The sequence below is a fragment of the Zeugodacus cucurbitae genome, chromosome 2, assembly GCF_028554725.1.
Source record: "Zeugodacus cucurbitae isolate PBARC_wt_2022May chromosome 2, idZeuCucr1.2, whole genome shotgun sequence".
NCBI lineage: Eukaryota > Metazoa > Arthropoda > Insecta > Diptera > Tephritidae > Zeugodacus > Zeugodacus cucurbitae.
Window position 1 is genome coordinate 85,865,858 of NC_071667.1, and position 12,377 is coordinate 85,878,234.

Consider the following 12,377-nt stretch of genomic DNA (forward strand, 5'->3'; position numbering starts at 1 on the left):
TAGTAGGGAAAATGTTGGAACTAAAAAATTTTTGTAGCTTAAACAAGCTAATCTGTTCATATAATCTTAGGTTTTAATATATCTCAATATGATTTAATAAGCAAAATATGAATATATACATATACGTACATATTAGGTTGACATATATATCCCTTCCGCTTTTTTTACTCTTTAGTCAATGCTTTATAAAAAAGAGTTACAGTGATCCGATTTTAGTTCAAATATGCGCCGTTTCGTTCGATAATCTGTTTCCATCTAGAGGGCAACTTCATAATACCCCCTGGTAGAAGCCCCTCCTTATTTGCGAAGAACTCGGACAGCCACTTTTCACAAGCCTCTTTTGAGTTCAACTTTGCACCACCAAAGGCGTTCGCCATGGATATGAACAGGTGGGAATCACTTGGCGCTATATCCGGGCGGGTGGATGCGATAAAACCTCCCATCCGAGCTCTCGTAGCTTCTGACGAGTCATCAACGAAGTGTGTGATCTGGCGTTGTCCTGGTGAAACACTACACCCTTTCTGTTGGCCAATTCTGGATGCTACAAGCGGTCCAGTTGTTCGCAGTAGATGGTAGAACTAAGCGTTTGATTTGATGATTCCCTTCCAATCCCACCAAACACACAAGCGGGTTTGCCTTTAAGGAAGGACAACTTTAAAATAGCGCCAATTTCGACGTTAGTCAACTTCTTGTTTACACGTCTATAACTGTTAAACGCAATATCCAAACTAATCATGCCTAGCGTAGTTTTGTAGGTTATGTCAAGACCTTTTAAAGATGAAATTCAAAAGACAAAAAGCGGAAGAGAGGGAAGGGAGAAGGGGGACATATTAGGTTGATGTATTAAATTTCTGAACATATAAATTGGTAAATGATGAATTTTAGGATTATCCTTTCGCTCCTTGGAATAAGTGTGTATGATAATATTATGGTTCATATGACATTTGGGGTAGATAATATGCATAGATTGTGGTGTATCTGGCACACCTTGCGGTGAATGTATCGATATGCAATTAATATTTGTTGTAATCATTTACTATAATAACTCTGTATATAATTTAAACCAATTTAAAATAATTTTGTTTTAAAATCCCCTGACGAAACTATTTAACGATTTAAGACAATTTAAATATTATTATTGAAGACCTGAAAAATATATTTAATAAATTTTGTCATTTAAATTGTATGGCCCATTCTGGGTATGGATTTTACCCACCTCTTGTGCGCATTTTCGAAAGTGGAAATTTAATTTAATTTGTGCATAAATTGCAATCGCATTTTATTCTCGATTTATTCGTAACTTAAATACAAAATACTAAATTATATTGACTCTGGTGCACTGATCCTGCCATTTATCAACACTTAAGAGTACAAATTTACATACATATATACACTAATGTACAGTATAATAATCGAATATACACAGATTATGTGCCATATCCATATATACATATATATTTATGTGTGTGTGCTTATTTGCTATTTTCTGTCTGTGTCTGTGTATAATGTGTGTGTGTGTGCGCTCACGCATTATCTAACAGAATTTAAGTATTTATTTGAGCGTTTATTAGTAGATACGTGACCGTTAGAATTGTGTGTTTCGCACTCGAAAGCTGTGCTGGCAAGCGTTTCTGTTTGTGTGTGTTCGAGTGTGTTTGTGTGTGGTGTTCGTGCAATTGTAGCTAACGGTACAGTTGCGTGGGTGTGATTTTAATTAATAAATTAACATGCTGCTATCAAAGTATTAGCAATAAATATCGGAAAGCTGCATGCGGTGTGGCTAATGACAAATTAAATGCGATCGTTTATTGCTCTGCTTATTATTGCATTTATGCCACATATATATTACCTAACATACAGACGCACTTATGTACATAAACATATTTGCTTGCTTGCGCAGATTTAGTGCGTTGTCGGACCACACACACACACACAGACACTTTTATAGATGTGGCATGAATAGCTGGGCTTGTGGCGGCTCTCCCTTCTCCCTTTGGCAGCGCGCTTTCTTTGTGCTTTTTTGTTTATCTCTCGGCATTGTCAATTTAAATGGAAATCCTTTGAAGAAAATTGTGGTGACGAATTTGTCGTGATGGAAGTTGCTGTTGTTGTTGTTGTAGCTCAGTCTTAGAGTAGGTGTATGTGATTTTGTGTTGATTGCGTGGCGACTGTGCACCCGCGTGTTTTTCCGTTTGTATTTGTTAATTTTCGCTGCATTTCTAAATAGTATCTTCCACGTTTTTCGCCTGCGCTATCTCCACATCCGTCCACCCACGCACACACATACATCCCTTTCTTTCGCTCCGGGTTCGTTGCTTTGCACTTAATCTCTTTTGGTCTTCACCCGGCACACAACCCACCGCCCGCCATCCGTCCGACGTGCACTTTGGGCTCTTTTAATAGCCCAATTTTTTCAGAGCCTTCAGATCTACATCACCATAGTAATCCTCGCTATAAAAATGTGGAAAGAAAACATTGAATAAACAAAGGGGAAAAGGTTTTATTCTTTATTATGTTGGCTTATTCTTTATTTTTTCTATTTCTTTTTGCTTTTTCTTTTTTCTTTTTTTTTTTTTTTTGTATTTTGTGTTGTTGTTTCTTTAGTGGCTCGTTTTTTTCATTTGTAACCATTTCTTTGTTGATTCGCTTTAATTAGTTTAATTTAATTTTTATTCGTTGGCATAGAATTTTTCATTTTGCTTGGCTTTAATTGCCATTTCCGTTAGTGGTGGTCTGAATCCGTCGTTTCTTAGTTCGCACTTTTTTTGGTTGCATACGCATTTCAGTCCTTGTTTTGTTTATATATATACATTGTGGTTTAAACGTATTCAGGAGATTACAACAAAATACACACAACAACCACACGAAGTTACAATTACTAACGAATAACGAATATTTATTAGTTACAAAGGAAATATGAAAAGGATATTCATTTTGATTAGAGTCATAAAGAAATTTTACGAATATAAGTAAATTACTTAGTCGCTGCAAAAGAGCTTTCTCCAAAGTTTTTAAATGCTTTAGAGAATTAAGAACAATACTTTCAAGATCTCGGGAAAAAATGGAGTTTTGTAATTAGTAATGTCCACGGACCAGAAAATATTCAATAAACAATAAAGTTACTCCATTAGATGTTATTCGTCGATATTTGTACGAATAAAAGAGGGAAAATATTGAATCCAACCAACCCAAATTGAAAATGGAGCACCTAATTATTACAACAATATTTAATCGAAAACAACGGATTATGATAGTAATAAATTATGATTTTGAATCTAAAAAGGGGTCTCGTAAAATAGAGGACGAATAACTGATACCAATCTCTTCGTTGGATTTTTTGCGAAATACTGGTTATTTTAAAGATGCTGCATCGGCCGAAAATCGAAAATTTAAACTGAAATAAATAGAACAATAACAGCACATAAATCGCGTGCCTTACTAACCAACTGGTCCGTTAATGCTCACCACAAATGTCAAAGTGACACACAAAAGCAATTACCAATGGTGGGCCGCATCCACTGCCGCCCATACCCAACAACTCCCGGGTATACTCGTATATAAGTGGCAAAAATAGGAAAACGAGTTCACAGCTAAGCACTCACATTCAAGTGTAGCGAATTCCAGGAACTGCAAGCAACAACTTGCCGTTATGATTCACCATTGGATCAGTGAGCCAGACATGCTGTCGAAATTCGAATTTTCAAAGTGGGGAAAGTGGCTGAGATAACCGCAAATCAAGCAACGAGGAAAACAGAAATAAATCTGAAATGCGGCACATCAGGATAATTGAGGTTCGGCAAGGTAGCAAAGAGAGCTAGGCAGGCAGTAGCGTGATTGCTGTTTTAAGAGAGTAGTACTACCCTATAACACGATTGATTGAAGCGAAATCAACGAAAAGTGAAAACCACTAAAGAAAAAATGTAAGTTTGGTATGAAAGCAAATGCAATCACAGAGGCCTTGATATATTTTCATAATAGTAGAACACATTCTGATGGAAGACAAGTTCATTCGCGGAGAACATAAATTGGCTTCGTTGTTGCTTTGTCTGACACACATAAAGTAGCCGCCGGGCACGTGGCAAATTTGTTTGACTGCATTTCTCTAAGCTAAAGCGCAGGAGGACACAAAGCAGATGAAATTCGATGATACTTATGCTCTGTAAAGAATGGACGGTGGCCATAACGCAAGGGACAGCATTAAGTAGAAATAAGAAATTAAAGCAAAATTTGAAAAATTATGAAGACAAGCAAGTCAATTCAAAAGGTTGGTGGTCAACGGTATGCACACCTGTACTGGTACTAGTTTTCTATGGCCCTGGAACTAAGTAAGATGCAGTTATAAGTCATCTGAAGAATTCTGTTCACTATTCGAGAAGATATTCTAAAAATTTTTCATTTAATTTGAAACACAAGTTTTACATCTATTCCATCGCTTTTCCTACAGGGTGCTTGCGGGTCTCCGCAACAAAGATTGTCAAGCGCAAAATATATTAAATAAAATTCAATTAAATTAAATTGACCAAAGCGGACCGTCTTGTCGTGCAAACACAGTGAAAAGAAAGCGCATGGCGCAACAATAACAAAACTAACGGTAAACGAAATGAAAACAGATTTTCACTGTAAATATGTGTAAGTAAGCGCCACAACAAAAACAAACAAAAACTGGTTGGTGTTGCTTTGACTCGCCGCAGCAACAGCTTCGCAGATCGACTTGACTATGAAGCGCTCCAAGGACACATGTAGTTAAACACATACATACACACATACAAATATATATTCGAGTACATGTGTAGATGCGACGCTGCTAGCCCGTTAAAGCCAACATGACAGCTGTATAAAGTTAGCGTTGAAGATTTCAGCTGTCCGAGTGGACGTAACGAAGCCTTGAAAACGTGCACATGAAATCCCATTCAGCTCAAACTGACTGCTGACTCTTTGCCCCTTGTTGTTGTTGTTGTTGTTGTTCGGTATGTTAGTGCTGATTTGTAGTGAGCTTTTGTGGAATTAGCTGGATATTTTTCTCTGACTTTGACATTTCTTGTTTTCGCTTTTATTAACAGTGCGTGTGTGTGTTTGGATACAACGGTGACTTAGGTGGAAATATTCGAAGCGATGTGAATATGCAGTGCAAGGCTTCTGTGCTGACTTTAGTTAAAACTAATTAGAAAGTAGATGAACAACTATTTATTTGGAAATATGGAATCAATAGAAACTCCTTTTGAGTTGTCTTGGATTTTCGTGGGAAATTTGTATTACCATTGCATATTTTTTGCGCTTCTTTATATGGCGTGAAACATTATACATCCATATATGTAGTCGGTTGAATATAAGGAAGTTCCGATGCTCCTCGACATTTCTTCAAGAATCAACTGATTGCATTTTAATTGTTGATTGGAGAGAGCTAAAAGTAAGAAGATTAGCTCGATAATGTGGTGATAGTCAAAATCCCATCAGATTTTTAAGTCTTTACCACTTGTAATCTCTCCCTAAGTTTACTTTGATTTGCTAGTCCCAGTCGGTGCTAATAGGTTTTGTCCACTTTGCTAACACAATTAAAAATAATTAAAGTCAAATGTGGTTGGTCCAAATTTAGGACTTTGCGACGACCTTTTGTGTTTATTTTATTTTTGCGACGCTCGTTATGTTTGTTTTGCGAACGCTTCTGTGCGCCTGTTTTTAGGCTAAATTACAGTTAGTGCGAAAGAAATTGCGTACAATTACACTTTGTCTGCGTTTATTCACGCAGCATTCTGCTTTGTGACTCGTGCAGAGTCGTTTTTTCACGAACATACACACGCGTGTTTGGCAATTTTTTCCTCCGTAAATCTACTAATAATCATGCGAATGGAGCACACAGGCAGCCACATTAGCCTGGCAACTGCTCGCCGCCAGACCAGCCCACCAGCTCACCAGCCGACTAAGCAGCTGGCAAGCCAACAGCTCAACCGACGACAAACCGACAATAAATGCATTGCAAATAGAAGAATGCGGTTACACTTTGCTGCTTTCCTGTCGACAACTCGACAACTGCCATTGCTCAGAGCCGCTCCCCCTCAAACCCGTCCACCTCTCAGCTTCACAACCTCACAGCCCCTCAGCCATCGGCCGTCAGGCGTTCGTTTGTCGTGGTTATTTGCATGCGAACACACAAAGCGAATTTAACTTTTAATTGTGACTAAACATAAACACTTTTTAACCTCATTCGCAATCCTTTGCCAGCGCCAGGCACTGCGCATGTGTGTGTGCGGCTGTGTTGCTGTTTGTGTTTATATTGTTCGTTCGTGTGTCAGTTGGCTCGGAGCTTTATGCTTAGCGCAATGCGTTTTTCGCCTTTGCCACACACACACATAAACACTCACGCAGCAACTCACGTTGTTTGTGTTGCATTTGTTTTTTGTTTTTTTGTTGTTGTTGCTATGTCGTTGTTTTTATTTGTGCAATTGTTGTTTGTTGTTGTTTACTACTACAGTTTACAATACTTCGGTGCTGCGGCGTCGCCTGTGGTTTTCATGCCTCATGACTTTTTATTGCGTCAACATTAACTTTCTATTAACTTAAGCATCAAGCCAGCAAAAGTGCAATCAGATTTCAGTGCCGCTCTCAGCCTCAGTGCTATTTAGCCTGAGTTCTTTATTTTTTTTTTTTGTCGAGAAACACACAAATGTTTGCTTAAGTAATGCAGGGTAATTGCGATTACTTTCAGCTGTGAAAACTAACTTGCAGCTTTTGCATTCATTACTTTTCATTTACACAGCTTGAGAGATTGAGAGACAAACAGAGAGTGGTTAAACACATTACCACAAAACATACAAATGTGATATGATTTGAAAAATTTCGCACAAAATACTTTGCACGTTAATTTGATTTTATTCACAACTTAAATTCATACTACTAAAGCAATTAGCTGCTGATCAGTGTGAGTGCTGATCTTCGGAGTGAATATGAATGCATCTCAGTACTTTCATTTCAAACCCTGCCAGATCATTGAATTGGTATAGGAAACTATTCGGATACTAATATTTCTTATGCTTTCTTATCTTATCTTATGCTTTTCATACCCGATTCGCAGAGGTAATCGCTGGAATTATGACACATACTAAGTACAAGAGCTCCGGCATTATTAGTTGTTTGAGGCAAAAAAAAATCACAAGCATTCTCCTAAAGCTACTATCAGAACAGAACCACTAAATGCGATGCTGATCTTCAATTATTAACACGGTAGAAAGGGTGGTGTTGTTTAATTAATTTTATTAAGAGAACACACAATTTGACCCATTTAATCGGTCTAAAGTTCCCTAGAATCATGAAAATTATTATATATTGTATATGGAAGGTGGAGCAATTCCTGGACCAATTTCACACATTTACGGCACCAAGCAACAATATATCCAAGATTATATGTTCACTTTATTTTGTTAAAATATCTGACGTATTAACCACTATATAAAATGCAATGCTAGGGGAGTTATAGAGGACAAACAAATTCTCTGAATTTCGATAAAACATCTGAGATATTTACCAATATTATCGGTTAGTCAAAAGCACTGAGGTATTCATGTTCGATATCCGGGGACTTGATTTTGTCACATCTCCATTATCTGTGTAAAGTTTTATTCCGAGTTTTATCAAGATATCTTAAATTTTAGTCACTTTATGCACGAACGCTCGGAACATACTTTCCTATATCTAACTCGTGTAGTTGTAGGTTATAAACAATCATTATGTGAACAAAACTATTATACAATATTCGCAATATGTTGTGAGAAGATGAAAAAGCACCAAATTCTGTAAACCCCACGGACGTCCTAAATGTGATATTATGGACAAAACCGGCAATTCAATTTAGATAGACGAAAAGGATAGTGAGAACTGTAGTTAAGATGGACTCACAATCCCAATGCTTTATTATGTAGGTGTTTGGGAATGAGTCTTCCTGACTCAGTTTCTTTCCGTAATATATTGGAAATACCTAACTAGATTCAATACGTTCAAGCATTAAAACCTAACTGGTAGTACAACGGTAAAAGTGGTCGAGAGTTGTTTAGTACTGTCATGCCGGTACAAAAGTACTTGAGAATTTCATACATAACAACAATTGAGGACCACGCAAAACCTACACATCACGTGGCGTGAGTAATGAATAATCTACTTATTTATTTAAATCATACTTCACCAAAAATAAAATATTTCATAATTTTGTTAAGAAAGAGTTACATAAAGGAGGAAATAATACATAAAAATAACACAAAGAAACATGTTTTGGTTTTGAGTTACACTAAATTAATTATTTTTCAGAAAAAAATGTATGTTAGACACATTATACAGGTACACAATACGTATATAATACAGATAAAATTGCAGGTTAAGTTAGACAACAAATATAGAAGTGATCACGAATTGCCTTTGAACAATACGGAGTACAAATGTTAAGGAGTATGATTTAACTGCAAGAAGAATCAACTATTTGAGTGGGAGATCTGAAGTATTGATAGGTGTTTATTTGTGAAGAGTGGATATTTTGTTGTTCTATTTTGTTTACTGGAAGAGAGATGAAGTGTTCGAATGTCGCATTTATGTACACAATAGTTTATATATAGGAACGATAACGGTTAATGTTGAACGATACTGAGAAAATTTTTAAAACAGGTGAGATCTTGAAGGCAGCTATCATATTTTTACAGGATATATTTATATACAGTCATGCTACTTTTTCTTTATTTACAGACTGAAAGAGAAATTTTAAACAAGTCATAGCTCTTCAGAGCCCTACGACATAATGTCTCATTACCTTTGCTTAAATACCATTCTTTTTGTAGATGAAAAACAGAAGTTTGTATTTTATTTTATTTATTTTTTTTATTTTGGGTTTTTCATTCTTTTTCTTTTTCTCTTTATATAATAAAATTATAAACTTACAATCAATAATCACTTAAACGTACAAAATCTCTAAAATTAGCGCGACAATTTCAGATTACACTCAACTTCTTCTTCTTCTTCTTATTAATGTAACTCCCGTTAATTCACCTTCATTGTAGCGTCGAGAGTTTCTATTTCATTACCCAAAACGCATTAATTTCACCCGCCAAGTCACTATTCCTCCAAACTGATCTGATAACTGTGAAAGCTCTGCATTTTTTCACTCCCAAAAAGAGTGAGACGCTTTCCGAATTTTCAATTTCTCTTTCGCTCTTTTCAACTTTTTGCAAACAATGAATCTTATTGTGGGATTTTCGAAACGAAAATGGAGTTTTCATATAAATTAAGTGAATGTTTCAAGGCGTATTCATAATTCAAAAGAAGAAAAACCGCCTTGGAGGTGGAGCACTCCTCTTAGAAAGAAATGCCGTTGCCTATAGGTAAGATAGCGAAAAAATTCTGCGGGAGGAAAAGAACAGTCGAAGGCTTCGACGCATTTGATGTGGGGAAGTGTTTTATGGAGTACAAGGTGAATTTACAACTGTTTTATGTGTGTGGATGTGTGAGAAAGTGGGGACAAAGTCAGAGTTTCACGAAAATTGCGTGGGAGAGATTTTTCTTAGAGTTTTTAGGAGGAAGCAGCGGCTGCTTTGGTTTTTGGTGCGTTCTTTGTGCGACCTTCGCTATTCAATCCAGCTAAGAGTTCACTTTTGCGGATGCTCTTCAAGTCCAAATCGCCGTAGTAGTCTTCGCTGTAATTGTATAATGTGGAGATGGTAGAAAAGGTAAAACGGGTTAGAGGATATCTCGCGAAACGAAAACTTAAAAATGATATGTTGTATGTTGGGATACTGAGTCGTGCAAGTCTTATGAGTAGAGGAATGCAAAGGAAACAAATGAAGAGAGTGCAATTTAAAAGAGCGCTTAAGTGAGAAACCGCTGAAAGCTTCCTCAAAGCATATTAAAAGCTAAGGGGTTGAGTGGGAAAATTAGTAAAATCAATCTTAAGAGTTACCGTTAATACCGTTAGTAAATGAAAAGACTACTAAATAATATTAGTCTCATTGCATGCAAACAAAGCCGGAAATTTATAAGATTAGCTTCAGTACTCACCATCCGGGAACATCCTCTGGGTCTTCGCAGTTGCCGCTGCCATCAGAATCACCAATTTTGAAAACAGTGCCGATGGGGCAACCGTATTCGCGAGCAACACCCTCCAAGCAGATGTAGTACTTGCGGCAATCTTCGGGGTGAGCGTGTCTCGAGAAAGAGCCAGCGTTGGCAAGTTCTCCGGCGGCGGGGCAGCTGAAACCGTTGGCAACTTCTACAACAAGAAAGTGAAGAGAAATTAGTAAAAGACGGTTTTTGATCAGTTTAAAGTGCCTTACCTTCGTTTTTGCATTCTGGCACCTGATCGGCCCACATGCACACACGGGCATCACGATCGTAGGCAAGACCGGGCGAGCACTGGTATCTGGATGGTTCACCGTTCCAGCAGTTCCAGAAGACATCGCATTTGTTCTCATCGGGGAAGATACCGTACAAGCGGGAGCAGTGTGGTGTCGAAATTGGTGGTTCTATAGTAGATAATTCAAGGGTCAGTTTAGTATTATGTAAGGCAATTGAGAATACAAAGTATTCTGCAGAAAAGTAGCGACAACTCACCCAATTGAGAGCGATCACCGCAATCCACATTGTGCAAGTAGTCGCAGTTCTCCGTCAGGAATTTCGGGTCTGAGGCATCGAAGGCGAGACCGTTGCCGCAGGTCTTCAGTTCCGCAGCATTGTTGTCGCACTTCCAGTATTTGTCGCAAGAAATGTCATGTGGGTAGAAACCGAAGTCATCGGGGCACTTGAAGCTATCTTGAGCGACGGCTGTAAAGAAGAGAGAAGAATTAAGTAAATTGTTTGTTGTTGATAGAAAATAGGTGGTGCAATATTGGACTAATAACTAAGTGGTAAGTAGCTAATGCATAAATAGTTATTTAAACTGGAAAAGCGGAACACAGCCATCAAGAGTGGCAAACTACTCTTTACAGTTAGACGTTACAACAATAAATGCATTCGTCAGAGCGGTTGTTGATAAAGTGTGTTGTAGTTTGATGCACCCATTTCGCCGATTGTTGCTAATGCATTGCGGGCGTGTATTGAATAACTGCAAAATGTGGCAACAACGCCATTTTGTGGCACATGTAAACATATCAGTTGAGTAGTCATTTCCATGGACCGCTGGCGTATTTGCGATTGTTTGTTTGTGCACTGGCAGGCCATGGCTGACAGCATATTTGCCATTTGCGGGCGAATTTCACTCTCCATGCTCTCACATACAGAAAGGCTTTCGGGAGCAATCAATGTGTAATGCAGTTTTAATGGCGTTGTTTTAAGATAAGCAACTAAAATGGACTGAATTGTTGCCGGTGCGCATCTGCCGCCAGCAGCAAGCAAATTGTGTAAATTTGAAAATTTCCGTTAGGTGATTGAATTGTGCGCCAGTGGCAGCACTGCAGAGTGTATGCCACGCATTATGGCTATGGGTTTGGAAATGGAAATTTTAGCGTTAAAATCTAGTAGCTTGACTTTATATAAATTTTTTAAATTTTATTTCCTTTTTTTTTTGATAATAGAAAATTGATAGGGAAAATTGCAAATTATTACCATTATAACAAAAATATATATAAAAACCTATCCGCCGTAGTTTTAAAGCCTTTAACCACCGTACTTGCAACTAACCCCCCCTCAACGTCCCTGAAAATTCGGCAACAAAAATATTTATTAACGCTTCCTCTGGCGTGTGTGTCATATTGCATGTGGCAAGTGTGGCAGCTTGCACCTTTATTTCCCTGTACAACAACACTGCGTGTGCATGTGCGGCACTATCACGCTGATTTTCGTTACAATTAAATTGCTTTCACTGAAAATATTTAATTAAAATTCCGCCAAAAGCAAGAGCAAGAGCAAACGCGACGCAAATAAATACAAAATACAAAATGCAAAATGAGAAATAAAATAAAATAAAATAAAATAAATAAATAAATTATAATGGCAGCATCAAAGTGTGTTCAATATTAATAGCCATGACCAGCGTGCGTGTGGCTTGGCACAAGGGCGCTGAGGCGAGGGAGACACAATAATACCAATAACAACAATTGTGCAATACAGTTACTTTTGCAATTTAATAGCAACGCAGCGCATCGCCTGTCCGTTGCATGCAACACACGCGCTCCTGCCACAACGCGCTGGCACTGCGCGACCGGTGTGTGTGTGTTTTAGTGGCAGTCTTTTGTGGCCGCTTGTCAGTTAGCCAACATAAACAAAAACCGCAAAGCCAACAATAACAAAAATTAAAACAACAAACCGAAAAAATGACCGTCCAGTGTGGGCGTGTAAATAAATAGTAACTGTAAATCAGAAAATACCACTGCAACCGCTGGTCGGTGGTCGGTTTGTTCAATTGATGGTCT

The 12,377-nt window shown here is 37.8% G+C and overlaps 1 protein-coding gene across 2 annotated transcripts in view; it reads right to left on the bottom strand.

Annotated features, from left to right (window-relative positions):
• Positions 1-1,506: 1,506 nt before the first annotated feature.
• Positions 1,507-12,377, bottom strand: part of Aper1_13 (protein obstructor-E) — a 29,329-nt gene continuing 18,458 nt past the window's right edge. The window contains exons 2-5 of one of the 2 annotated variants that reach the window (XM_011193287.3): positions 10,582-10,791; positions 10,305-10,493; positions 10,030-10,240; positions 1,507-2,451 (exon numbers count right to left, since the gene is read on the bottom strand). In XM_011193287.3, coding sequence (XP_011191589.1) covers positions 2,397-2,451; positions 10,030-10,240; positions 10,305-10,493; positions 10,582-10,791 — 665 coding nt within the window. In that variant the 3' untranslated portion in view covers positions 1,507-2,396. Of the gene's footprint in view, positions 2,452-8,836; positions 9,669-10,029; positions 10,241-10,304; positions 10,494-10,581; positions 10,792-12,377 lie in introns of those variants that run through there. The other variant, XM_011193277.3, reaches the window with a different exon arrangement.